Source organism: Lutra lutra, chromosome 4, assembly GCF_902655055.1.
Source record: "Lutra lutra chromosome 4, mLutLut1.2, whole genome shotgun sequence".
In the NCBI taxonomy this organism is placed as follows: Eukaryota; Metazoa; Chordata; class Mammalia; order Carnivora; family Mustelidae; genus Lutra; species Lutra lutra.
In genome coordinates this window covers 187,080,455-187,106,596 of record NC_062281.1, presented here as the reverse complement: position 1 = coordinate 187,106,596, position 26,142 = coordinate 187,080,455, and the positions used below count along the sequence as shown (strand labels likewise).

At 55.3% G+C, this 26,142-nt stretch overlaps 1 protein-coding gene across 2 annotated transcripts in view; it reads left to right on the top strand.

The window, feature by feature from the left end:
* The window catches only part of KAZN (kazrin, periplakin interacting protein), a 108,286-nt gene extending 83,553 nt beyond the window's left edge, over positions 1-24,733 (top strand). Inside the window, exons 3-8 of one of the 2 annotated variants that reach the window (XM_047726316.1) lie at positions 5,231-5,367; positions 8,479-8,649; positions 14,982-15,171; positions 17,247-17,377; positions 20,676-20,726; positions 22,149-24,733. In XM_047726316.1, the coding sequence (XP_047582272.1) occupies positions 5,231-5,367; positions 8,479-8,649; positions 14,982-15,171; positions 17,247-17,377; positions 20,676-20,726; positions 22,149-22,316 (848 nt within the window). In that variant the 3' untranslated portion in view covers positions 22,317-24,733. The remainder of the gene's footprint in view (positions 1-5,230; positions 5,368-8,478; positions 8,650-14,981; positions 15,172-17,246; positions 17,378-20,675; positions 20,727-22,148) is intronic. The other variant, XM_047726317.1, reaches the window with a different exon arrangement.
* The last annotated feature ends 1,409 nt before the right edge of the window (positions 24,734-26,142 follow it).

The window sequence follows — 26,142 nt, the reverse complement described above, 5'->3', positions numbered from 1 at the left end:
ATGACCCAGCTTCTGGAGACTTGGGGGCAGTCAGGCTCAGTTGGGGTGCAGACACACACATTCCCACCTCAAGTCAATGCAGGGGCCCCCAGGTGCCTGCTCCCAGGTCCTACATCTCCGTGGAGTTTTTCTTGACGGGTTATGGACGTGCGCTTCTGAAAAGCTGTGGTAGATCACACAGCAGCTTCTTTGTTTACACTGTGGTTCTAGAAGTTCCTTATCTTCATCTTTAAGGGATCTGCACTCGGCATTCATTCCCAAAGAGTCAGCTTTTCATGTTTTTTTTCAGTGCTCAGCCTGGCGGGGTCCAGCCCAGAATTCATAGAGCAAGAATTTCCAGGGAGAGCTCACGTGAAGGAACCATGGAGCAGAAACTTTCATGGTGGGGTGAAGGCACTTCTCACAGCCTACCTTGATGTGTCCATTAGGAATGTGTTGGGGTGAATGAAATGGGAAATCCCAGAAACAGCGGGGTTTAATTTTCTCCTATTATAAGGAATCCTGGCCCAGATGATGCCATCAGGGATCCAGCCCCTTCTGTCTGTCTGTCTGCTCCCATGCTCAGCTTGTGTCTTCATTCTTGTATTCACAAAAGGGCTACTGTGCCTCAGGATGTCACGTCTGTGTTCCCAGTAGGAAGAAGACCAAAGGGCAAAAGGGAATAATTACTGCTAGTGTACTATGCTATGATCTTTTACTAAAAAGAGAACAGGGGGGCTCCTGGGTGGCTCAGTTGGTTAAGCAGCTGCCTTCGGCTCAGGTCATGATTCCAGGGTCCTGGGATTGAGCCCCGTGTCAGGCTCCCTGCTTCTCTCTCTCTTCTCTCTCTCTCTCTGCCTGCCACTCTGCTTACTTGTGCTCTCTCTCTGTTGGATAAATAAATAAAACCTTAAAAAAAAAAAAAAGGGAAAAAGAAAACAGGAGGGGCACCTAGATGGCTCAGTTGGTTAAGGTCCAACTTGAGTTCAGCTCAAGTCATGATCTCGGGGTCGTGAGATCAAGCCCCACATTGGGCTCCACACTGGACGTGAACCCTACTTGGAATTCTCTCTTTCCCTCTGCCCCTCCCCCCTCCTCCCTACCCCCACCACTCCAGCACAGCATGTCTCTCAAAAGAAAAAAAAAAAGGAAAGAAAAAAAGAAAAGGGGGGATTTCCCAAAGACCCCTGTGTATAAATCTTAGTGGCCAAAATTGGACACATGCCCCCTCTAGCTGCAAGGGAGCTTGGGATGTTGAGTGTTTTAGCTGGGCACAAACAGAATTGGGGTTCTCTTGGTAAAGAGCAGGGTGGGTGGAGTCTAGTGTCATCCTCGTGTGTAGGGAGGGGTTTGTCTTCTCCATCGCCCTGTTGACCCCCCCAAGAGCGGGACTGTGTCTTGTTCATCCCTGTCCCCCAACAGCAGCAGGCATGGATCCCGGCACACAGAAGGGGCTTGGTCAGCAGTTTGGGGGAGCTCTCCGTTTCCTCTTACGAAGGAGCTACCAGTCTGAAGGCGGAAGTCCAGCCCCTGCTCTCAGGAGCCCCCAGCCGGATGGGGGAGGTATGGCCTCCTGCCCCGCCACTGAGGCCGTCCGCACACAGAGACACACGCACTCACACGGCTCCGCTGAAGGACAGAACGGGGGTTCGTGCGGCTGCACACGCGGGTACTGCAGGGATGGACCCGTGGGGATTCATGGAGGCCAGCAAGAGGCTGCTGCGTCGCCCCTCTCCAAGGCCATGTGGCAAAAGTGAAGGGAGGCCCGGCCGTGCTTTGGAGGGAAGGGGCAGCAGCCTTCCCAGAGCCTCCTGCTGTCAAGAGCAAAGTCTGGAATTTGGTGTTTGTCCTGATAAGGCAAATGAAGGAGACAAATCAGAGCCCAAGGGGGATTAATTTCCAACCAAAAGGCAGAGGCATGGTTTCCTCTGCCTGCTGTAGGGCAGAGGCGTGCTCCCCGGGGGAGTCCATGACACCTGCTCAGCTGCTCACCTGAGATGGAGGGTCCCACCCAAGGCTCCCCTGGAAGCCCCCATGGTGACTTTGCTCAGATCAGCTGTTCCCTGCCCCCGCAGTCCCCCACCCTTCGGAACCACTCCCCTCGACAGTCTGAAACCCGCCTGAGTCAGGTGCCAGGTCGGAGCCAGCTCTGCCATTTGTTGGCTGTGTGGCCTCAGTTTGCTCCCCTATGAAATGGGATGATAAAAATACCCACCCACTTCCCACCTCTGTCACTGGAGTGCGACCAGGATGTAGGATCTAGTGACAGACTGCAGATGGAAATTTCCAAGTTCTTGGTGACACCTGTGCCTGGTGAGATGCCTCCTGACCCACTTAAACGTCGTTAGATGTTGGGTTTTCTTAAAGAGAAGCTCACTAGGAATGCAGTCACACCATGTTAGGGTCCAGGGCCCAAAACTAGCCCAGCCCTGCCTGCCTCCCAGCCCTCCCCGGGGCCACCCCCTGCCTGACAGGAGCCACAGCAGATAAGCTCTTGCTCCATGGCCTCCACTGTCCCTGTCCCGTAGTCACAGCCCTGCAGCCCGGAATTCCAGCCCCACTGAGCTGAGCTACGATGAAGAGGACAGAGGATGTGTCCAGCTGCAGGGGGACAGGTTGAAAGCTGGAATGTAAAGGCCTGCCCAAGACTCAGGGTCCCCACTGCATGGGTCTCCCCGTGGCCCCAGCTGACCTACCTGTGCCCTGTTCTACCCAGGCTGCAGGGAGGGAGGCAAAGAGCAAGAGGACGAAGGAGTCCCCTCAGGGCCAGAAGGACATCAGCTTCTGTCGAACACCAGGCTGGGAGCCCAGGGTCCTTGGTCCTTAGTCACACCTGGTGGCTCTGACTCTCCCACTGGCAGGCTGAGTTTGTGGGGTGGATGTTCAGGATGAGGAGGGATGGCACAGCCATTGCCTGCCGCATATCACTGCCCTCAGCTCGCTGTGGGCCCGGACCCCATTTGGACATTCTCTATAAGGGCAGCGTAGTGTAGCGTTAGCTGTGTGACTTCGGGAAAATGACCTAACTACTCTGTGCCTTCTCACACAAAAGGCTTCCTCAGTGTTCTCTCCAGGGAGAGAACAGAGTTCTGGGGCCTGTGGGAAAAGGCACTGAGGCCCACCCTGGAGCCAGAGCCCACCGTGGACTCAGCAGCGCCATTCGCTGAAGAGCAGGGGTGTCCAGGGCACAAGGGAGAGAGTCTGCCATCAGCAAAAGGCAAATTGCCTGTCAGGCAGGTGCTTGGGGCTCATGGCCCTGCGTGTGTGTGTGTGTGTGTGTGTGTGTGTGTGTGTGTGTGTGAAAGAGAGAGAGAGAGACAGCTTTGTTAAGATATAATTCACATATCATTCAATTCACCCATTTATAATGTACAGTTCAGTAGTTTTTAGTCTAGTCACAGATTGTATGTCCTTTGCCACAGTCACTATTAGGACATTTTGATGAGGTCAGGAAGAAACCCCATGCCCTCCAGCCACCACCCCTCCAGCCACGTGTCCCTGCCAGCCTCCACCCCCCAACCCTGGGCCACCATGAGTTTACTTCGTTACTCCTTAGTATTCCCTACTGTGGACCATTCATAAAGTCTGTGGAATCACACGGTATGTGACTGGCTCCTTTCATGTAGCATGTTTTCAGGGTTCACCCTTGGTGCAGCATAAAGTGGTGCTTTTTTTTTTTTTTAAGATTTTATTTATTTGACACAGAGAGAGAGAGATCACAAGTAGGCAGAGAGACAGGCAGAGGCAGAGCAGGAAGCAGGCTCCCGGCTGAGCAGAGAGCCTGATGTGGGGCTCGATCCCAGGACCCTGAAATCATGACCTGAGCTGAAGGCAGAGGCTAAACCCACTGAGCCACCCAGTGCTTCTTTTTATTACCAAATAACGTTCCGTTATATGGCTATTACACCACACTGTGTTGTTGTTCTTAACCCATTCATCAGTTGATGGACATTTGGGCGGTTTCTCAACTTTTGGCTTCTGTGACCTGTGCTGCTATACATTTGTGTGTTTGTGTGGACTTACGTTTTCATTTCCCTTGGGGGTGTGCCTAGGAGGGGATTGCTGGATCACAGGGCAACTTGACTTTGACTCACTTGGGAAACTGTCAGGCTCTCTTCCAAGATGGCGGCCCCATTCCATCTATCCCGGGCAGCAGCTTGGGAGGTGTCCCAGGCTCCCCACATCTGTGTCAACACTTGAGTCTATCTTGCTTATTTTGGCCATTCTGGTGAGTGTGAAGTGGTATCTGGTGGGGGTTTTGATTTGCGTTTCCCTGTTAACGAATGACGTCAAGCTCATTTTATGTGCCTGTTGACCACTTCTTGGAGAAATGTCTGTCCAGGTGGTTTGTCTGTTTTTTACTCAGGTTGTCTTTTTATTATCGGATTTTAAGAGTTCTTTGTATATTCGGCATGTAAGGCCCTTACCAGACAGTTTGGAAGTATTTTCTGCCGTTCTCTGCATTGTCTTTTCGCTTCCGTGGTGGTGGCTTCGGGAGCTCAGCAGTGTCCCGTGTTGATGGAGTGTGATGCAGCTGTGTTTTGTTCTGCTGTGAGTACTTCTGGTGTTGTATCTCACTGGGTGTTTTTTGTTTTGTTTTTTTTAAAGATTTTATTTATTTATTTCATAGAGCGATCGCAGGTAGGCAGAGAGGCAGGCAGAGAAAGAGGAGGAAGCAGGTGCCCTGCTGAGCAGAGTCTGATGCGGGGCTCCATCCCAGGACCCCGAGATCATGACCTGGGTCGAAGGCAGAGGCTGAACCCACTGAGCCCCCCAGGCACCCCACTCTCTGGGTATTTTTAATCAAGTGCTTCTCCTGAGGAGGAACTGAACCAGACGATGGACTGTCGCGCTGGGCCGAGTGGTCCTGGGGTTCCAAGTGGGCCGTGGGGGCTCCTTCAGCAGGGAGTGGGGCACGGTCAGCTTCCTGGGCCGTGGACGCAGATGCTTGCCAGGCCCCCAGCTCCCTCTGCCTGGAGACCCTTCTTCCATTCAGGGCTGAGAGGGATGCTCAGGCTAGGGCTTGCCGCCCTGATTGGATCAGTGAAACTGAGAGGTGAGAACAGGGACCATGGGTTCGAGTCCTGGGGATGCCACTAAGTGACCGGGGCATGTGGGAGAGAAACATCATCTTTCTGCACCCTGTTTTCTCTTCTCTTAAAAAGAGATTAGAGGCTGAGTCTCTTCTCAGCCTCTGGGGCCATCGGCCAGCAAGGGCCCCGGGCACTGACGCGCTCTTCTACCCCCATAGCCATGAAAGCCGACCGGAAGCGCCTGAAGGGCGAGAAGACGGACCTGGCGAGCCAGATGCAGCAGCTGTACGCCACGCTGGAGAGCCGCGAGGAGCAGCTGCGGGACTTCATCCGCAACTACGAGCAGCACCGCAAGGTGGGGGCCAGCCCGCCCTCCCCCCACACACCAGCTCCCTCTCCCTCAGCCCTCCTCCCTTCCTCCTCCTGCTCCCTCCCACTCAGCTCCCCTTTCCTCCCCCTCCCTCTCATCCCCTCCCCCTGCTTCCTCCCCTCGCCCACCCCAAATACCAGGTCCCTCCCCACTTACCCCCTGTACAGACACACCAGCACCCTCACCTCCCACTGCCTGCAGGATACCTCCTCTGCCACCAGGAGGTCTGGCTTCTCTCATCCCCAAACACACACTCACTGCCCATGTCCCCTGCTCGCCTGAGGAAGCCTCTGATGTGTCTGGGCTGAGCTTGGGTATGGAGATGAAATGGGCATAGCCCCTAGCTGGGGGTTCCCCAGGCCTCCTGGGCAGATAAGCCTGGACAGGACAGCCCAGTCGCTGACAGTGTGGACTCTGGATTCCGGCTGGCCTAGGTTCAGATCCCAGCCCCCTAGGTGTGTGCCCTATGGCATCTCACCTCCCCTCAGAGAGCCTCAGACCTTGTAGAGGTGTTAGCACTGGATGAGATGTGATGAATGCAAAGCAGTCTACGTGGCATCTGGCGTATAGTAAGGGCTCGGTGAATATTAGCTACAGCATCTTATTAATAATACCGTAATAACAGTGTGCAGAGAGACCCAGGAGCCCTGGTGAGAGAGCAGGAAATTCTGCCTGCAGGAAAAGAGTCTTGGAAGGCTTCATGGAGGAGGGAACATAGGAGTTGGGCTCTGCAGGGTGAGTAGGAGTTTAGCCAAACAAGTTATTTTTACTGTTGCTCTTTACCAAGCAACCCAAGGCAGACCAGAGGAGGTAGTGGCTGCCCCCGCCCGTGAGCCGTGGGTGGTGCGCTGAGCATCCCAGTGGCACTGTGGCCTTCCTGGGGCTTAACAGCAAACACTTCTGTCTTGGCAAGGGGTCGTCAAATTTGTTTTTATAATTGTGCTCTTACTGGAAAATGAAATTTCCACGGAGACCCACTTCACCCCTGGACCATGCCCTTTTTTTAAGTCTAGGTAACTGCCCCCAACCAAGTCTAGCTAGCAGTGGGGGGTAGGGTTGAAGCTGCTGTAGCTGAGGGCAGCCGTGCGGCCACGGGTCAGCATCAGTTACTCAGTTCCACACACTTCACGTCCCGGGCCCTTCTGTGATCCAGGCTTGTGGCCCGGTGCTGGGGGCAGATGCCCAGGACGTGGCTCAGCCCCCAGGGTAAGAGCTCCCCATCCATGTGCGTGTTAGGGCCTGTTCCTGTCCCCTGTTGCCCTGACCCCACCTCCCCAGAGAAAGGAGAACTAACCAGCCGTGGCATGCCTCCCTGCACTGAGTGGATTGCTTCCAGAACCTTCCAGTATGGCTCTACCTGTGATGGGGTGATAGTGCCATCTGTCGCTCTGTAGCTTATATGGCCGCCTTCTGCCGAGCGTTGTCACCCTGGAAGGTGGACTGTCGCTGTCTCACAAATGAAGTGGTTGGTCGAGGTTTGGGGAGGTTGAATAATTTAGCCAGTGTCCTGCAGCAAAGACTCCAACCCAGGCGTCCTGAGCCCAGAGAGCAGGGGCCAGTGCCATGTCCTGGAAGGGACCATCCCCTGCCCCCCACCGAGGCTGCACTGAGAAGCGGGGGTGCTGGTCGCAGCCGGCACGGGCACTGTGGTGCCGTGGCCCTCTGGGTCAGGTCAGCCCCCTGCAGCCGAGGGTGCCCAATCATGTAGCAACAGTGTCTGTCACCCGCTGCTGTGTGTGGGCTGGCCCTCTGGGACCCAGGTATGTGCCCATGCGCCGAACGGCACATCCCTGCTCTCCCGCCCCGTGTGGATGCAGGCATTTCTGGGAGGCTTGTGCCTGCCCACGGTGTCCGTGAATATGGGTTCAGTGCCGACGTTGGGTAGCAGCACAGAGAGCCGCTCTCAGGCGGGTCATCCAGGAAGGCCACTCGGAGAGGACCTCTGAGCCGAGATGGCCACGGGCCCATGCGGTGCTGAGCTCTCCACATGGATTATCTCAGTCCGTCCTCAGAATAACACCTGAAGTCCCGGCATGTTATCTCCGGGTTACAGACGAGGGCGCGGGGGCCTGATAGTCCTGCAGCCTGTCCTTGCAGAGCCGGGATTTGACCCACACTCCCTCTCCCCTGACCGTAAGCCGTAGCCTCAGCTCTGTGACAGCCCCAGAGAAAGGGCCAGCCCTGGGCCTCCCTGGCTCTGGCCATCTGGCTGTCAGGCCTTCGGAGACAGGGCTGGCAAACAAGGCAGGAAGGCCGCCTCTCCGCACAGCCCCGGGCCGCACACAGACCGTGAGCAGGGCTCCTGAGCCTGTGAACGGGAAGACCTTGCTGGGGGTGGGGGGTGGGGCGGTGGTTGGGCAGGGCCCTGCGCTGGGACCCTTCTTCTCGGGAAGGGCACCTGCTGCTCGGACGCTTGGCTCCTGCCCATGGAGGTCAGACCCCCTGACACAGCCGTCTGTTCCTTGGCTTTGCTCCGGCTCGGGGCAGCTGGAGCTCTGGGACCCTCCCTCTGCATTTCTGAGGAACCGGCTCGGGAATGGGGGATCTGCCGGCCACCCTGCTGCCTTTGGTCACAGCCGCTCGTGGAGGGGTTCAGCCTGCTTTGGCGTGAGCTGTGACCCTGCGGGGTGCTGCGGGACCCCTGGGCAACCAGAGCAGCCGGACAGCAGGTGTCTCCTCCATCTCTCCTTTTCTGTGACACACGTGTTACCAAACACCAGAGCCCAACACCTCTCCTGACCCAGACTTCCCTCAGACTCCATGTATCCCCCACTCGGGAAGTCATTTCTTTATAACAGTCCTTTGAAACAAGTGGGGTCGACACTCCCCCGCCGCCCCGCCCCGGTATTAAAGATGGAGAAACAGAGACTTGATGGGGTAGAAACACTCGTCACATTCATTTTTTCACCTGTTCACGGAAACAAGACGTACAGAGCACCTACTAAAGGTTTGTCTCAGTCCAGTCCCCCAGCTAAGCTGAGGCAGCGCCAGGGGCCTCCCTCATCTTCCTCTGGTCCAGGGGTCAAGGGCTCTATGGCCCCTCCAAGAGGAGGCCCTGCGCCCCCTCTGTAACGGCCTGGCGTTCTGTCCCTGCAGGAGAGCGAAGACGCCGTCAAAGCCCTGGCAAAGGAGAAGGACCTGCTGGAGCGCGAGAAGTGGGAGCTGCGGCGCCAAGCCAAGGAGGCCACGGACCATGCCACGGCGCTGCGCTCCCAGCTGGACCTCAAGGACAACCGGATGAAGGAGCTGGAGGCCGAGCTGGCCATGGTGAGACCCCGCCCCACCTGCACACATCCGGGGCGTCCAGAAAGCTGCTAGAGGCCACGTGATGCGCTGGGGAAGGGGTGTGGGGGACGGGGTGGCGACAGGTTTGCCAGGAGTCCTGCAGCGGAGCGCGGGAGGGGGTGCAGCTGGCCGTGGGGTCCGTGATGCTCTGTCAGCCTCCTTCCACATGGACCCCCGAGCCCCCTGAGCCCAGGCCTCAACCTCTCATCCACCTGCAGGGGCCTGGTGAACGTGCGGGAGCCCATCCACACTTCCACTGTCAACAAACAAAGCCCATTTTTGTTTAAAATACACATACTTGTTTAGGAAAACGTTTGGGAGGAAAATGCACCAAAAAACTAACAGTGGTTATTTCTGGGTAGGAGGATTGCAGGAAATCTCTAGTGAAAATGTCTTACTTGGGTTGTCAAGGAAAAAATGTTATTCTTTTTTTCCCCAATCCCCAACACACCTTCCACGTCTTTCCAAACGCAGTGTCTTCCATGGAAGTGCCCAGCCCGCCTGTGGGGACAGACAGCCCAGGTGGTGTGTCCGGGCCTGGTGAAAGGGGTCCAGGGCCCAGGAATCCTGCTCTGCCTGTTCCTGTGTGACCTTGGGCCACTCACTAAACTTCTCTGGACTTTAGTGCCCTTTATCTGGTACCAGAATGGGGGGAGAGTCTTTACCTCACCCTGCCCTCCCAGGAGGGAGCCAGGACCACCAAGGGCTTAGCGTGACCTTGTCTAGGAGGAGGGTGTGCAGGGTGCTCCTGGGGGATAGGGGTGGGTGAGGGAGTCCCATGAAGCTCTTAGAACACCGCGGTCTCCTGCACAGAGCACTGATGCGGGCTAACTATGTGGGGGACAGCCATGGGTTCTGGGTTTGAATCCAGCCCACTGCCTCCTAGCTGTGTGACCTTGGGCAGGACCCTAAACCTCTCGGAACCTGTTTCAAGTCTAAGTAGGGATAATTGCATATATCCCGTAGAGCCTGGGGATTTTGATGAAATAATGCCAGGGAACTGCTTTGCCTGGTGCTGTATATAGCGGTGATATGGCGACACGGAGGTTCTCTAGGGTCAGTTCTTCTGGATTGTGGGCCGCACTGTGCTGGGTCAGGACCCCTGGGCCCCTCCTGGTTCTCCTGTCCAATGCTGACCCCTAGTGGTCAGAACTGCCCAGGCCGGAAGAAGCTGCTGCCGCCAGGTCCCCTGCAAGGGTGGGTGCTCTCCCCCCCAGTGAGGTTCGCGGAGGGCCCAGTAGAGGCCAAGTGTGTCTTCTGGCCTTGGAGCACAGGCCTCAGGCATTCGGGGGATTTCTGGGGTCTTTCAGGACTGGGAAGCAGATCTCCTCTCTCCTCTCACCATGCCCAGACTCCTCAGCCTGCTTCCGTTCTGGTCAGCGATGCTCAGGTTCCGGCCCCTCCTCTGGCGGGCATCAGACCCCCCGCTAAGCCTGAGCACGCACGGTGCGGGCTTTTTCTCCGTCACTTCGGCCGAGGTCCGCCCAGGGCTCGGCGGCAGAGCGGGGGGCCTAGTGCCGAGATGAGTGACAGCCCCAGTGTTGTGGGGGTGTTCACCAGCCCCTCTGTCGCTCGCCATCTGTAGAATGTCACACCCCGGAGACTTCCAGAACTGCCTGCTCCGGGTGGCACTGACCAGCTCGCCCCACTGCCCTGCTGGCCCGGCTGAGACTAAAGGGAGGCCGCCGTCCCTGGGCGTGTGCCTTGCGGGTGAGCACCAGAAAGCCACTCTGGCCGGTTTAGCCTGCGGAATGTGCTGGAAGGGAAGTGAGGAGCTCACAGGGGCAGCGGGAAGGCTTAGAAATGGGCCGAAGTCCAGGCGGCTGCGGAGGTGGGGAAGCCAGGGGCCTCCACAGAGCGGTCTGCTCGGCGGCCCCTGCTGGGGAGGATGACCCTGAACCTGCCTTGAATGGCACCTCAATTTTTTTTACGACTTCGATTCAACACAAGGTGCAGAATAGCCCATCCTGGGTCGCTTGCTCACCACTTACCTAGGGGTCCTGGCTGTGGCCCCTGGTGATGAGTGACTTCCTAAGTGACCTCAAGGTGCCACCAAGGAGATGGGAGCTGAGCTGGCAAGTTCACACCTGCCAGTGACCTTAAAAGAGCCTGGGAAGCAGCCCAGTGCCTGATGAGCATAAGCGGGCCCTGTCCCAATTAAGGCACCAACCCCCCACCCCCGACCAGCATCTGCAGGGGAGCTGGGCTCAGGGTCTCTACACACCCTGTATGGTTCTGAAGGCTGCTTCCCTTCACTAAAAGTCAAAGACTTTGGCTTCCCAAGAAGCAAAGCCCTCTCGGTGTTTGGTGGTCAGCACCCACGTGCCTGCTCAGCCACCTGCCCTTTTGGGGGAAACGTTCCAGATGAACGACCCCTGGCCAAACCAGGCATCACCACTCATGGCACATGTAGCCACATCAGCTTTGTGAGACCACCCTGTGGGGGGAGCGGGGTGTAGTTATATGTTTTTTAATACGTTCTTTTATTGAGATATGTCACATGCCATAAAATTCACCCTTTTAAGATGTCAACTCAGTGGATTTGAGTATGTTCACAGAGCTGCACAGCCTTCACCACGATCTAGTCCCAGAACAGTTTCCCCCACCCCAAAAAGAAACTCGTACCCACAAGCAGTCACGCCGACGAGGCCTATATTCCTCTTGTGCCCATTTTAGGGACGTGGAAACAGGCTCGGAGGGCAGGAGCTCGCCCAGAGCTGCCCAGCAGGTGGAAAGGCAGCGCTGGGAGTCACAGGCCCTGTGCTCTATGATGTGGTGGCTTTGTTCTCGAGGCCTTTAAAAGGACATCTGGCTGCTGGTCTGAAGGACGCACCTCCCCCAGCAGCCTTGGCTTGGTTCCTCAGGTCCTCCCCACTGGCCTCCACTACACAGAGTGGATGGGAGACAGGACCGCCAGCCCCCGAGATCACAGGCTTCCCCAGAATGCTAGTCCTGCCCCTTCCCCCGCCCTGGAGCTTGGTTGATGGTGGCCCAATTTTCCGTCAGCGCTGCTTCTCCAAAACAGGGGACGTTTCTTACATAGACTGCGCTGTAAATGGGGCTTCTCACCCTCAGCACTGCTGACATTTGGGGTCAGGTAAGGGTGTTGTGGAGCCGGCCGGCACACCGGAGGGTGTCCAGCAGCTTCCCTGGCTTCTGCCCACTGGGTGCCAGGAACACCTCCCAGCTGGGAAAACCAAAAGTCTCGGGACATTTCCCAGGGTCCCCTGGGGAGGTGGGCAGGGGCAGAGTTTGCTCCAGTTGGGAACTAGTGTTCTGTTACATTGGTGTTTCAGTCGAGCATGAGCGCAGCACCGGGCCGTGCCCTGGCCATCCAGGCCTAACAGAATCCCAGTTGGGTCCTGCCATCTTCCAGCTGTGTGACCTCTGACAAGGCACTCAGCCTCTCTGATTCTCAGTTTCCACATGTATGAAGTCAGGACTGTAAGACCTTCCTCCTGGGGGGCAGGGGTGAGGTGAGGAGATGCTCAATGAATACCAGCTGACCGGGCTTCTGCACCCAGCCCCGTCCTGTCCTCGGCCCCACCAGGGTGAGGAGGTGTGGATTTTCGTGTCCCTTCCACTGGCCAGTCACTGTGCAACCTCAAGTCACTTTTAACTGCCTAGACCTCCATTTCCTTATCTGTAAAAATGGCAGCCGCCACAGGCCCAGGCGAGAGTCAGGCGTAGTGAGGGTGGGTGAGAGGCAGGTCAAGCAGCAGGGGGACGACAGGGGCGGCCGTGCTCTGCATTGGCGATGCTTCTGCCCTCGCTCTGCGGAAACCCAGCTGCCACAAGCACCACCTCCTGGCCCTGGACCAGACCTGCTCACAGACTTGCTCATGTTTTCCTGGAGGTTCCGGTACCAGGATCCTCCCAGCCTTTGGCCAGCGGAGACATTCACTGGACAAGCAGGAAAGCCTTGAAAAGCTAATGGAGGATTCCACTGAGCCGCACTCCAGCATCCCTCAGGGGCCCAGGCTCCCTCCAACATGACTGCTTCGTGGCCTCCCATCAGCAGGCCCTCCGGGCAGTCAGGGGCCTTCATCAGCCCCAATCCAGAGGGAGGCCCAGCGCAGGGTCCTGCCTGCCTCCTGCATCTTCTCACCCCATCTTGAGGGGAGGGGGGCATCAGTGACCCCACCAATCCTGCAGCTACGACTTACTGAGCATGCAGTAGACAGACTGGGTTCTGGGTCTTCATGGAACTTAGGCCATGCCTGGTAGATGTTTCCTGCTGAGTCACTAACCTTTATTGAGTTATTTTTCCCATAGACCAGGACTCTGCACAGCAACCAAGGGATCCCCCTTAGACATGAGGGCGTGGAGGCACCGAGGGCTGGAGGACCTCACTCAGGATCCCCCAACGGGGAAGGGGCACAGCCGGGCTCAAATCCGAGCTGTCCGATTTCCAAGCCCAAACACCAAAGCACTTGGCTAGGCCACTTTGTCACACAAATCCAGGGGTTACTGTTTGCCTAGAAATGATTCCTCTCTGTTCCTCCTACTGGTGAGGATCTCACTCAAGGTCACATGGCAAGTTAAATAGTCGAAGTGGAATTTGCACCCAGTTCTGTCTGATTCCTGTCATGTGAGGGGGTTTGCGCCAATGCACCAAATCCAGCAGCTCCCAAGTCCAGGCACAGAGCACTCCGGAGAGGGTAGAGGCTCAGACAGAAGAGGGAGCCAGAGCTCAAGGGGAGCTCCCAGCATGAAAGCGCGTTCAGTGGAAGAGTTGAGCTGAAGGAGGTAGTGTAGACTGCCATGGGAAGGTGACCCGTTGCAGCCCCGGGCATGCCTGCCCTTTAAGTTGACTCCACACCTCTTCTGTAGTTCTCATCTCTGTTGTAGCTCTGTCCCAAGTAGACTGTTTGCAAGGGTCCCTGTGCTTTAGAACTCAGAAGTCCCACCCCCTCCCCATCCCGCAGGACTCACTGTACGGGACCCCCAGCTGTCCAGCAGCAATGATGTCAAGCTGTCTGCTGAGTTAGAAGGTACCTCTCCCAGGCCCAGACAGAGCTGAGGCCCTGCCTGGGAGAAGAAAGCCAGGTGGGGACAGAAGAGCGATCCCACCGTGAATTTTCCGGGGCTTCCCACATAGGGCCCTCCATGTGCAGGAGGGCAGAGCTGAGGGCTCATTAGCTGGATGGCAGAGTGACCTGTGGGACTCGTTTCTCAACCGTGAGTCTGCCTCCAGGCAGCCAAGATGGATTGGGCAGGAGGAAGCAAGAGAGTAGGGCAGCTTCGTGCCGGGAGTGGTGCCTGGATGGAGGGCCAGGAGGCTGGATGCACGTGATGTGGTGCCATGGTTGCCAGGAAACAGAGTCTCTCTTGTGGTTGGGCTGCCACAAGCCTGTGGCAGCCCTACACCACCCCCAGCCCAGCCCCTTTCTTCAGCAGGTTTATTCCCTTCCTTTGGGGGTAAGTTAACAGAGCAGATCCCCTGAGCCATCAGCCTGGACCTAGCAGAGCCTGCTTCCATTAATTCTAAGGATTTTTATTGATCAGTGCACATCTCCAGCTCCAAGCCAGGGCCTGTAGATTCCGTGGTGAGCAGACACACCCCGGCCTCTGCTTCATGGACTCAGAGTCTGCATTACTTGTGCTGCTGATTTCGTTGCCCCAGAGGAGCGTGGGTGACATAGAAAGCACAGGGTCATGGCCAGACTCCCCAGCTCAGGACCCAACTTGAAGGTTCCGCTTACGGTGCTTTCTTGAGTCACTTCTTCTAAGCTTCCAGTTTCTGGTCTGTCGAGCACAGATAATCTTCCACTCCCTACTTGAGACCCGGGGCTGTTGCCCTGAGCACATGATGGTTTTCTAAACCGGAAGGGAGATGATGACCCAGCTTGGGGGATGGGACTGCCACCTTCCAACTCAGCCTCCTCCTGCCATGGAAGGAGAGTGATTTCATAGACTCGGGGTGTCCAAGCTAGAGGGAGCCCTAAAGATTGCTTGCTCTGGGGTTTTCATTTTACAGGTGAGGAAGCTGAGGCTCAGGAAGGCAGTGACTTTTCCTCTACTCATTCAAATCCCAGCTGGCCCTTGGAGAACTAGAAGGAATGGGTGATAAGTGTGTGCTTGGACACCTTTTCTCTCGTAATCCTGGCCTCACTTTGAGTTAGCAGGAACTAAGGGGGAACCCCAAAGTGAACCCCAAAGTGAGCAGGTAATTGACTCTGAGGGGCACGTGATGCAGAGCCCGAGGTGGCCTCATACCAAGGTCGGATTCGCGGCTCTCTCATCACGGTGGGTCCTGGTTGGGCAACCGACTAAGAGGTCCTCTCGATCACGTCACCTTTTTCTGTCTCCAGGCCAAGCAGTCCTTAGCTACACTGACCAAGGACGTCCCCAAGCGGCATTCGCTGGCCATGCCGGGTGAGACGGTGCTCAACGGCAACCAGGAGTGGGTGGTGCAGGCAGACCTCCCGCTGACGGCGGCCATCCGGCAGAGCCAGCAGACTCTCTACCACTCACACCCTCCCCACCCTGCAGACCGGCAAGGTGAGTCCTGCCCCCGCCCTGGCAGTGGGGGCTTCTGGAGAGGTCGCCAACCACCCTGGTGGGGGAAGCAGCCCCTCTCTTCCTGCTGTAGCTGCTTAGGGGGCTGTGGGGCGGAGGCCCAGGCTTGTGTAACTGCGAAGTCCCGGGATGGACTTCAGGCATAGCTGGATCTCAAGGGCCAGACATCCCTGGGGCGCGTCCACCTGTCTGTCTCAGTCTCACCTGCCTCCCTTTGGCCTCCTCTTGAGGCCATCTCTTGCCACGAAGCCACGAAACAGTCTCCAACAAGTTCGGGCTTGTAAGATCTTCAAGCACAAAAGTCAGGAGGAAGAAAAATGATCTCTTTCTCTGTGTTTAGAGTAAATCCCAAAGAAGGGCTCTCACTGGCTAGGCTGGGTCCCTTGCAGACCCCTGGACCAATGACAGTGCCCAGGCGCTGCTCCGCCGGTTCTCCCGCCTGGGCCTCAGGGGATCCTGTGGCTGGGGGACAGCAGAGCTCCTTGATTAAGGGTGGCAGGCAATTGTGGGATGGTGGGGGGGGTGCACAGAGGTCACACGTGTTCACTCCTGGCACCGTCAGCATCTGCACCCACCGGCCATGCCACACCGGGGGGTTGAGGGGGCTGCCTCTGTGTGACACGTGCAGGTTGGGGATTGGCAGCTGGCCCTCGGAGCCCGCAGTGCTGCCATCACCTAGCTGGGAACCCAGGTCCCTGACTGCAAAGCCCATTCATTGCCCATCATCCTCCCCAGCCTCCCCATGTTAAATCCCACATCCATTTCCTACAGCCCTACCTGCTCATGGGCCGTCTGCACACAGTAAGCCCCGAGGCAGTCTCGCTGAGCAGAAAGTGCTTCCTTCAGGCAGAACCTGCAGCCAGGAAAGCAGTCTGCCCGGGGCCTGGGGGACTCCCCGGGACTGTGCCTTCCGAGCTCAGCCGTCCATTCCACCACTACGGATCGAGTGCCTGCTCCGTGCCAGGCACCGTGAGCTCTGGGGGTCACCATGGATAAGACACCCACTGTGCCTGCCCTCGTGGAAACGGATGTTGTAGGCATGAAGACAGACAACCGGGCATAACTGAGCTGACAGACGGAAGGGGATAGATGGTCGTTAGCACAGGGAGGCAAATCAACAGGAGACACTGTTTGGTGGTAAAACATGTGGGGAGAGCTGGTAACTGGGGGAGGCCTCTCTCAGGACAGGCTGAGACCCCGATGAGGAGAATACACCCCATGAGCAGCAGGACCAGCAAAGGCCGAGGCAGGAGGGAGATGGCCCGTGTTGGGCACTGTCAGAATGCCGGCGTGACCCTGAGCCAAGGCCAGGAGGGTGGGCAGAGCCCGTTCGGGCCTTGGGGGTTTTAACACAAACGCCTGGCTTTGCTGCAGTGTGAGGAGTGGGGTCAGGGAGGCCGCTGGGCGGCTGCGAGGTCTTCAGGCGAGAGACTGCAGGGCTTGGCTTGGTAGTGGCAGTGAGGCTGGAGAGAAGTGGATGGGTTTCAGGTTGGTGTTGGGGTTCAAAACAAGTGGATAGATTTGGGGGTTGTGTTTGGGGTTGAGAGAAGTGGATATTTGTGTTTGGGATTGGAAGTGGACAGACTTTGGGGTTGTGTTTGGGGTTGGAGAAAGGTGGACAAATTTGGAGGGCTGCCCTGGGGATGACTGGGCATGGGGTGTGGGGGAAAGAGGGGATCTGGCAGTGGCCTCTAGGCGTCTCCCTGGGGCAGTCGGTGTTGACTAGTGGTTAGGATTGTTCTGGGTCTAGGGAATGTCCAGGTGGTGGGAGCCTTGTGTGGACAGTCACCAAGGTCCCTGGAGACGCCTGCCTTTTCTCCTTCACTGTGGTTAGGAGAGGGCCTAGTTGGATCCAGAGGCCGGGGCGGTCTTTCCCAGCAGCTGCTCTCTGGTGACTTGTGGGTCTGTGGAATGGAGGGGCAGAGGGTTAGGCAATCTCTTCTCTATGCCTCAGCATTCTCATCTGGATAATGGGGGCGTAGGGTGGCATGACAGCAGGGCAGCACAGGCGGGACCTTCTCTCCACCCCTCACTCACCAGCTGTCCCTGCTTTCCAGCGGTCAGGGTGAGCCCCTGCCACTCACGGCAGCCCTCTGTCATCTCCGACGCGTCTGCCGCCGAAGGCGACCGGTCGTCCACGCCAAGCGACATCAACTCCCCTCGGCACCGGACACACTCCCTCTGCAACGTAAGGCCAGCAGCAGTGGGGCCGGGGCCGGGGGCCCTGCCCAGAAACTGCAGGGGTGGGGTGGAGGGGTGAAGACGAACCCGCTGTTTCCTCTCGTCCACCCAGGGAGCACTCTGGCGAAGGCATTTCCTGTTCTGTTCTTTCCTTTTGCAAGAAGAGATGGATGTGGGGAGAGAAAGAAATGAGGCCTGTTTGCTCCTTTTGTCCGGGAGGGCAAGAGAAACCCAGAGGAAGGCAGGCCTGGGTCGGCTCGGGGTCTGCACAGCCCAGGACTACCTCTGGCGGGGTTCCTGTGTCTGGGGCCGTGGGCTTCTCCTCCCAGCTGCGACCTTCCAGAGCTCAGGGCCTTACCAGTATTTCATTTCCCCATAGAGCCAGCTCTCAGTCCTTCTTCTAGGAATGAGCCAGACTTTTTTTTTTTTTTAATTTTCTAGGAGTTTGGGCAAATATTGCCTCTGGAGTGGTATCCCATGAATTTGTTCTGTTTGTTTGTTTTGCTTTTTCTTTTTTTTTTTAAAGATTTTATTTATTTGACAGAGAGAAATCACAAGTAGGCAGAGAGGCAGGCAGAGAGAGAGGAGGAAGCAGGCTCCCTGCTGAGCAGAAAGCCCGATGTGGGGCTTGAACCCAGGACCTGGGATCATGACCTGAGCCGAAGGCAGCGGCTTAACCCACTGAGCCACCCAGGCGCCCCTTGTTTTGCTTTTTTGCTTTGCTTATTTAATCACACTTTTTTTTTTAAAGATTTTATTTATTTATTTGACAGACAGAGATCACAAGTAGGCAGAGAGGCAGGCAGAGAGAGAGGAAGGGAAGCAGGCTCCCTGCTGAGCAGAGAGCCCGATGTGGGACTCGATCCCAGGACCCTGAGATCATGACCTGAGCTGAAGGCAGAGGCTTAACCCACTGAGCCACCCAGGCGCCCTTAATCACACTTTTTGATGGCGTGCTGAGCGCCACCTGCCAAGAGGTGCAGGTCCCTGGCCACCTAACTCTTGGTGACTGGCAGAGCAGATGGTTGGGCTTCAAGGAGTGAGGGGATGAAGGCAGGTCACGCATCCGAGGACAGGAAGACGCCATGTCGAGGTTCCAGCATGAAACACTGGGGAGCGGGCTGTGGAGGCTATATTGTACGGTTTTGTTCTGTCCCACAGCTGATAACATGGAGGGCTCCCCTGCCGCGAAGACCGAGACACCATAGGTCTTTGAGTGTATGAGAAAGCTTTCTCAAAAAGTCAGCTAATGTTCTATTAACCAGCAAAAATGATAATAAAAAAGAAATGAGGTGAATATAGTGGGAAAGAAAGGCAAAATAACTCCTACGTGCCGATGATACGATTACCTACCTGGAAACGCGAGAGATAACTGTAGAACTATTATACCCAATAATGACCAAGTACATGAATGGTACTGGTTGAAAATCAGTGTATAATAATCAGTAACTTTTGTCTATATGAGTAATCACAAGGGAAACTTTTTCCCATCTACAATAATCATGAAAAGTAGCTAAACGCCTGGTAGCTAAAGACTACTAATAAAAATAGCCAAGACCAAACTTAAAATTAGCTGCCCTCGCCTGGTCACATGGGCAGCAGGGATCACTGGCCCAGGGCCTTATTCCGCCCAGCTGGGATGCGGAGAAGGCCGCTCCGGTCCTGAAACCTGCTCAAGGCTGGGATTCTTTTTCAACTTCCTTAAAGCAATTTGTTCTTCACCAGTGCTCAGGACAGAACCCCTGTGACAAAGGCTGTCTTGAATGACAGAACCAGGACGAGGGAGGAGACTACTAGAGGGCTTCTGACAGCCGTCCCTGGTTTGGAGGGATCCCTGCTGAGCTGAACCTACAGCCAACAGCACCCTTATTCTTAGCATGGGCTTCCCAGGGGCCATATTTTGATTTCTCATGGGGGGCCCCAAAGGGGCTCAGAGAACCAGAATACTGCTGGAAAGTCCATTCTGCAGAATGGGTTCTCTCAATGCCTCTTGAATCGCCTTCGGCGTAGCCTTTTCCCCAACTTGGCCTTGGTGCATACCAACTGCAGGTCCAGCCTATTTATTTCCAAGACCACCTTCCACAGGGCCCAGCTGCCAGGACCTGGGTGCTTTCATAAGCCAGTTGTCTGCAGACAAGCATTCTAGTTCTAGTGGACACTGGCCTCATTCTCTACCCCATGAATTTGACAAAGATGCCCCTACCCAGAGTAGACCTCTCTTAGTGTGCCACATGGGTTCTGTTTGCAAACCTTGGGATGGGACTAAAGACTAAACTACCATTTGTTCCATCCCTGCCCTCCCTCAGCCACCTTCATCCCCATTTCTACAGATGGGCACACAGGTAAGCCAAGAAGAGCCTGGAAAAAGCACCAGGTAACCCTCTGTTCTCAAGCCTTTGGCCTGTCACAGCAAGAACAGCCCAACCTGGACTAAGGACCTCTCCCTCTTACTCTTTGGCCACTAATTTAGAGTAGAGGTCGGGACTAAGTGTAGGGAAGTTGAAGACAACTTTGGCCCAAGTGACGTACATCTGTTTTTTTCATGGTTTTTTTTTTTGCCTGCAATTCTGGAAACAACTAGCAGGGGCCTCCCTTGTAATGACTTGTGATCCCAAAGATCTGTTTGCCCCACCAGGCAGTGCAGCCAGATTCTGGGATGTAGCTAAGGCTTTTGCACGCCCATCATTGCATGCCCACCGAAGGGAGAACTGGGCCAGGAAGAAACAGCCCCAGGTTTGAGTTATAGCTCTGCCATGAGTTCCATCATGTTGGATTACCCTCTGTATCTGTAAATCAGGCTCATGAGGCCTGCCTACCTCTCCACAAAATAAGAGATGCATTGAATTGTTTGTGGGGGAAATTAGAAGTTACCTAGTCTCCTGAGTCTTCTGTCCTGAAATTCTTTATTGTTGTGCCTTTTTCTTTTAAAATTGTATTTCTTTATGAACAACACCAAGTATAACCAATCTCCAGTTCCAACTTGATGGACCAATTGGGACAGGATCTTAGAAGCCTCCAAGTGACTGATTTGTTGGTCAGAGGGTGTTGGGGGTCAAGAGGCCTGAGCAAGCAGGAGAGCACCCTAGGACCCCTGGTCCAGGCAGCATCTCAAACCCCAGGTGCCATTGTTGAACCATCTGGGAGGGTTTGCTTCAGGGGTGGGGGTGGGTTCACCTGTGCAGAGGTAGGGTGGTCCCTAAGAGATGGCTTCCTTCCATGGAAGACCCCACTCTCCATGGGCTACCTCTGCTACCGTGTGTTGTGTGTCCCTGTTGTTTCATTTCCCCCCTCTTTTTTGGCTACAGGGCGACAGTCCCGGCCCAGTACAGAAGAACCTGCACAACCCCATTGTACAGGTAGGTGTCCTTCCCTGGCCACTTGGGCCCTCCCTTTACCCCATCATGACTGTGAGTCCCCCTGTCCCTTGTTCCCATGGGCCCTCAGTCTCGCCACTTCCATACCTGGGACACCCAAGGCAGAGAGGAGTTAAGCTACTGCCTTGGTCAGTCATGGTTTGGTGGCCTGACCCAGAGTCAGTACCTGGTTTGCCCTTCCCTGTCCTCTTTCCAATCTGTGGACCCATTAAGTGCATCACACATCTTCCATCCTGCTGTCCTGGTGAATGTCTTTTCCTGGCAGCCAAAGGCTGATGAACCAGGCCATAGGCTCTTTGGGCCCCTTGCTGTAGGAAGCTGTTCTTTATTCATTTTTAACATTTCAGTACCCTGTCAGGGAGGGGTCACAGGGAGGAAAACAGGAATTGAGAGTCAGAAGGGGTCTCTGAAGTCAGCAGTCTAGTCCTTGTGTTCCCAGATGCTGGTCTATGCACTGCTCATCTGCATCAGGGTCCACCAGGAAAGACTTTTCAAATGCAGATTCCTGGGCCTTTAACCCTGATTCTGATCCACCAGGTATGGGGTGGGGCCTGGAATTCAGGTCCTTCTGATGTGTTTTGGGAACCATTAGTGTAACGTCCACCTATTGGATGGGGAACACTACCCCATGTCTTTGTGTTTGTAAAGCCCTCTGGTAGACCCCAGCCTCAGCCCCTCAGTTGCCCAGACAGGAGCCTATGCCCATCATCACTGTTGTCTCCACATCATAGATTAGAAAACTGGGCTCAGAGAGGCCAGGGGTTCTAATGAGGACTAGCACCCAAGCCCCAGCATCCCCTACTCCCCACTGTGGCCAGTCCTGCCTCTTATCCAGGGCCTTAAGGTTCAGGGGGTCCTTGCTCTTGGCCCACAGAAAGCTCAGATTTCTCTTTCGTCATTTTCCGGGCTTCCCTGGGTCCCCTTTTTCCCACCGGGAGTTTTCCACAGTTAACTTGTATCCTTGCTGCAGGGTCCCCGAAGACAGGGGACTGGGCCAGAGCCAGGTGTGCAGACGCACTCCTGGGAGCCCTCGCAAGCACCCCAGGGTTGGGGGCAAGCTGAATTTAAGTGACAATGGTAGTGCAGCAGCAGCAGCAGCTGGCGGTTCCTGCGGGGTTATGACGCCCAGGCACTGCTGTGACCATGGTCGTCCCCGCCGACACTCTCAGGACTGCCTTGTGTGGGGGTCCCACTGCTGTCCCTGAGAGCTTCCACAAGGGCCCAAGTGTCACCTCCTCAAACGAGGGGTGGGGGTGGGGGGCAGACTCTGGCCTCTTACACACGGGTGGCCCCATCGGCTGTCCCTGTCCCCTCCACCGCCCCTCCACCGTCCCCATCCCTGCACCCAGCTCAGGTGGCTTTGTTCTTCTCCCTCTGCCCCCACTGCCCGGTCCGACTCCTCAGTCACTAGAGGATCTTGAAGACCAAAAACGGAAAAAGAAAAAAGAAAAGATGGGATTCGGCTCCATCTCCCGCGTCTTCGCCAGAGGGAAGCAGCGGAAGTCCCTCGACCCCGGCCTCTTTGATGGTACCGCCCCTGATTATTACATAGAGGAGGACGCGGACTGGTGATACCCGCCTCCCTTCGCCTGCCGCGCGCAGGCGTGTCTTTGCGTGTGGACGTGCGTGCGAGCGCGGGGGAGGAGGGGCGCGGGGCCGAGGCGGGGCGTGCGTGGCGGGGCGTGTGCGCGCGCGCGAGCTCCCGCGCACGTGGGTGCTGGGCGTGGCCGAGCGCGGGCCCCGCCCCCTGCGGCGCCGCCTCTGTAATTGATGTACATACTCCAACCGTGTGTGACTCTGTCAACTCTCTGTCGTCCTCAGAGCGCTACAGTTGTGTTGTTAATCTGGGTTTGTTTCTGTTTTTGTTTCTTTTCCGTGTTTGATTTGTTTTTTTTTTTTTGTTCGGTTCGTTGGGTTTTCCCCCCCACCCTCTTCCCCCTCCCCTCCTCCTCTTTATGAAACTTGAAAACTTGAAGGACTGCTGTGTATTTGTAAATAACAGAACTATTGTGCACTCCGTGCTTGTAAATGTCCCTTGTCCAAACTGCTACTTCTGGAGCCCGTCTGCCCAAGGATGTGGTCTGTTTTTGATGTGTCCCCCCCCCTCCCATGTGAACGCACGGGACCAGACCCTGTCCCCCACCCCTCGGGGCGCCCGAGTCACTTTAAGCGCCAGCTGCCCCCGTGGTCAGGGTAAGGCCCGCTCCCTGCCAAGACGCCAAGACCCGCGAGCCTGGCCAGGGGAGGCCTTGCCTTGATCCGGCGTGCCAGAGGTCAAACGGGCTCTTTTTAACGGCCTGCCAGTTTTTAAATTGCGTTGCCGTTTCTTTCTTTATGGAAAAAAAAAAAAGAAAAGAAAAGAAAATTGTTCCGTTTAATTTATTTGCACAAACGCAGAAGACTTATTCTATCTAAATTATTACATAAATATTGGAATGTATATTTTTCCATGGGGTGGGCGGGAGGCGGGTGTTTCTGTTGACTTGTCTGTTCTATTATCATGCTGCTGCCAAACTGTGCAAGGTAGACTTTAGGGTGGCCAGAACCCAGGGACTATTGGATTTCAAAGCTTGCTTTTTTCTGTTTTTTCTTCTCTCTCTCTCCTCCATTCTCTCACCCCTGCATGAAAGTGCACTCCACCTTTCTCTCCCTCCTCCCCACAGCTCCTCTTCAGGCCTTTATGTATCTACTTATTTATCTGAAATAAGAAACACTGACCTCAGTTAGAGGAGGGCCTACTGTAATGGTCACTTTCTCTTGGGTCTGTCTTTTGAGAGGTTGAGCACAGAGTGAGACAGCCAATCACATGACCACGGGATATGGCCACAGGGACCCTTGGCCTGAGCAGTGCCACTAGGGTCCTTGAGAGGCATAGGTTCTTCCTGCACCCGTGTCTTTCTCATCGTCTGTTATTCTGCATGTCGGCCAGGCAGGGGTCACTAAGGGAGGTGCCCATCTCGAGGGAGGGGAGGGCTGTTGGGGACACAGTGTCCAGCACCAGAGCCTCTCTGCCCTCCCCATTCTGCTTGGTTCCTACAGCCACACTTAACAGAATCTCCCGGGATCCCTTGGGCCCTGTCCTCCACCTTCTCGCAGTAGCCTAAGCCTGCTAACTCTAGGAGTGAAAGGCTGGCAGGAACATCTCTCTGCCTATTTGGGGAGCAGTGTTGGCCCCAATGAGGCTTCACCAGCAAAGGAACCATGGGGACTGTAATGCAGAGTGGTGGAGAACACATGAGCTTCTAAGCCAGAGCCTCCTAAGGCCTAACACTAGCTTTCCCTTTTCTTTTGACCTGTAAATCCACCCCCGCACTCCACCTTAACTACTAACACAGCTCAGTTCACCCATCCTCTGCACCACCATAGTTGCGCTTTTCTGCTAACGGTAACATTTTCAGCTCTTACAAGATTTGAAAGTACTGGAGAGTCTGTATCGGAAGGGTAGGATATTTTGTCCAAAGTCTCTAAAACAAACACAAAAAAATCACCAGTAGGCTGCTCCCTTTTTTTCTGACTTGGTGGGGGGTGGGGGGGATTGGGCAGGAACAGGCAGGGTACCCTGCCTAATAAGGAGCTTTCTGGCCTCCTTTGGCTAAGCTGTTCCTGCAAGCCTGGCCCGGAGGGAGAGCGGCCCGGGCTGGCATCTTTCTCTACAGAGAGAGATTTTAGAAAATACTTTTCTCCCCCTTGAATTTTTTTTTTCCCTTTCGATCGATTTTTATTGTTTGCCCTTTACTTATGAGAAAATAAGATTGCAACCACTCCTGGTAATGATTTAGTAGTTCCTTTTCATTTCAGTTTTTGTAAATTAGGAGATAAATCTAAGAGTTACTAAGGATGATTTATTTAAGAGAACTACGTCAAATAGCGAATGAGTTATGGGTAAATTAGATGAAAATAACTTTTCCCATGGGAAAGGTTTCTCGAAGGCATGGATGCAAATATAAAATATAAAAAAAAATCTAAATAAAGCTTATTTTAAAATATTATTGAATTCTATGTTATTTGACTGCTTCTATCTTGCTCCGGGTGGGAGGCAAAGCCGGTGCATGACCTGCTCCTTGGAATTCCAGGGCTGGGTCCGGAGGGGCTGAGAAAGCTGGCTGAATTCTGGGCCCATGGTGGGGCTAAGGCCAGGGTGGCCCCCCCAGAAACTTCGCATCTTGACCACCCCGAATGTAATTTGGAGGAGCTGTCCGCACCCAGGGCTGCCTGTGGTCCTAATGCACCACCTCCGGGCCTGGCTCCCTGACCCTGCGTTGTCCAGCTCAGCGGCCCCGGTCAGCTTTCATCTGCTTCCCTCTCCCCCCCCCGGCACTCCTTCCAAAGGCCCAGAATGTGCACCTGTGAGTTTGGGGCATGTTACTTCCTGCAGACCTCACTGGGCCTCTGCATCGTCCCAATATCCCACCTTCCCTGGGGACAGAGAGGAGCTTAAGAAAGAAATCAAGGGAGCCACAGGGCTTTCCTGATAAAGTCTGTGTGGGCCAGGCTTTTTTGAGTCCCGTGAGATCCCCCGGGTGCAAAGCCTGGGCCTCCCCCCAGTGAAACTCCACAGTGTGGCCCAAGAAAAGGTCACCCTGCATACCCCGGTCTATGATCGTGGCCAGTGCCCTCCACCTCTGCCTCCCGACTTAAAGACAAACCCTCTCTGGCAATAAAACTGATGGAAAACTGGCCTTTTAACCCCCAACCCCCCCCCCCCATCATTTCTGCTGGAAGGAAGCTCTGAGATCTGTTGACCATGCCAAGAAGTTGTAGAGCTCAGGATGGCGAGGAAAAACAGGGACATCTACCCTTGCAGTTTTCAACCCAGCCATGCGTTAGAATCACCTGCAGAGCTTTTGAAAACAGTTACCAAGGCCAGGCTATATAGCCCTGAATCAGAGCGGTGGTAAAGCTTCTCTGGTGACTCTAAGGTGTAGCCAGCATTGAGAACCACTGGGCCAATCTGAGGCAGGCAAGTGGCCCAAGCACAAAGTACCACTGCTCCCCTCTCCCGGGCCTCCTGCAAACATCACCAATCGATCGAAGAACCCTTCCCACCCAGCCCAAAGTGGTCTCTGATGTCTTCACTTTACAAAGCCTCAGACAGCCACTGCCAATCAGTCAGAGTTGGCATACAATGAGAAAGCCCATTTGCCAACCTGTAACCAGCCCAACCACCCCACCCCAGTCCCCTGGACAGATGGGGAACACTGGCTCAGAGCAGAGTGACTTGGCCAAGATCCTAACTGTTGCTCCTATAGTCCTGTAACCTTTTCAGGGACTGGGCCATACCTATTGAAATCTTAGTAGCTCTACTCAGAAATCATACTATCTCCTTTATCTTCTTTGAGATAGATTGCCCCCGAAGGTCCAACTTGAAGTGGTACCTATTAGAAATTGAAGTAGGGAT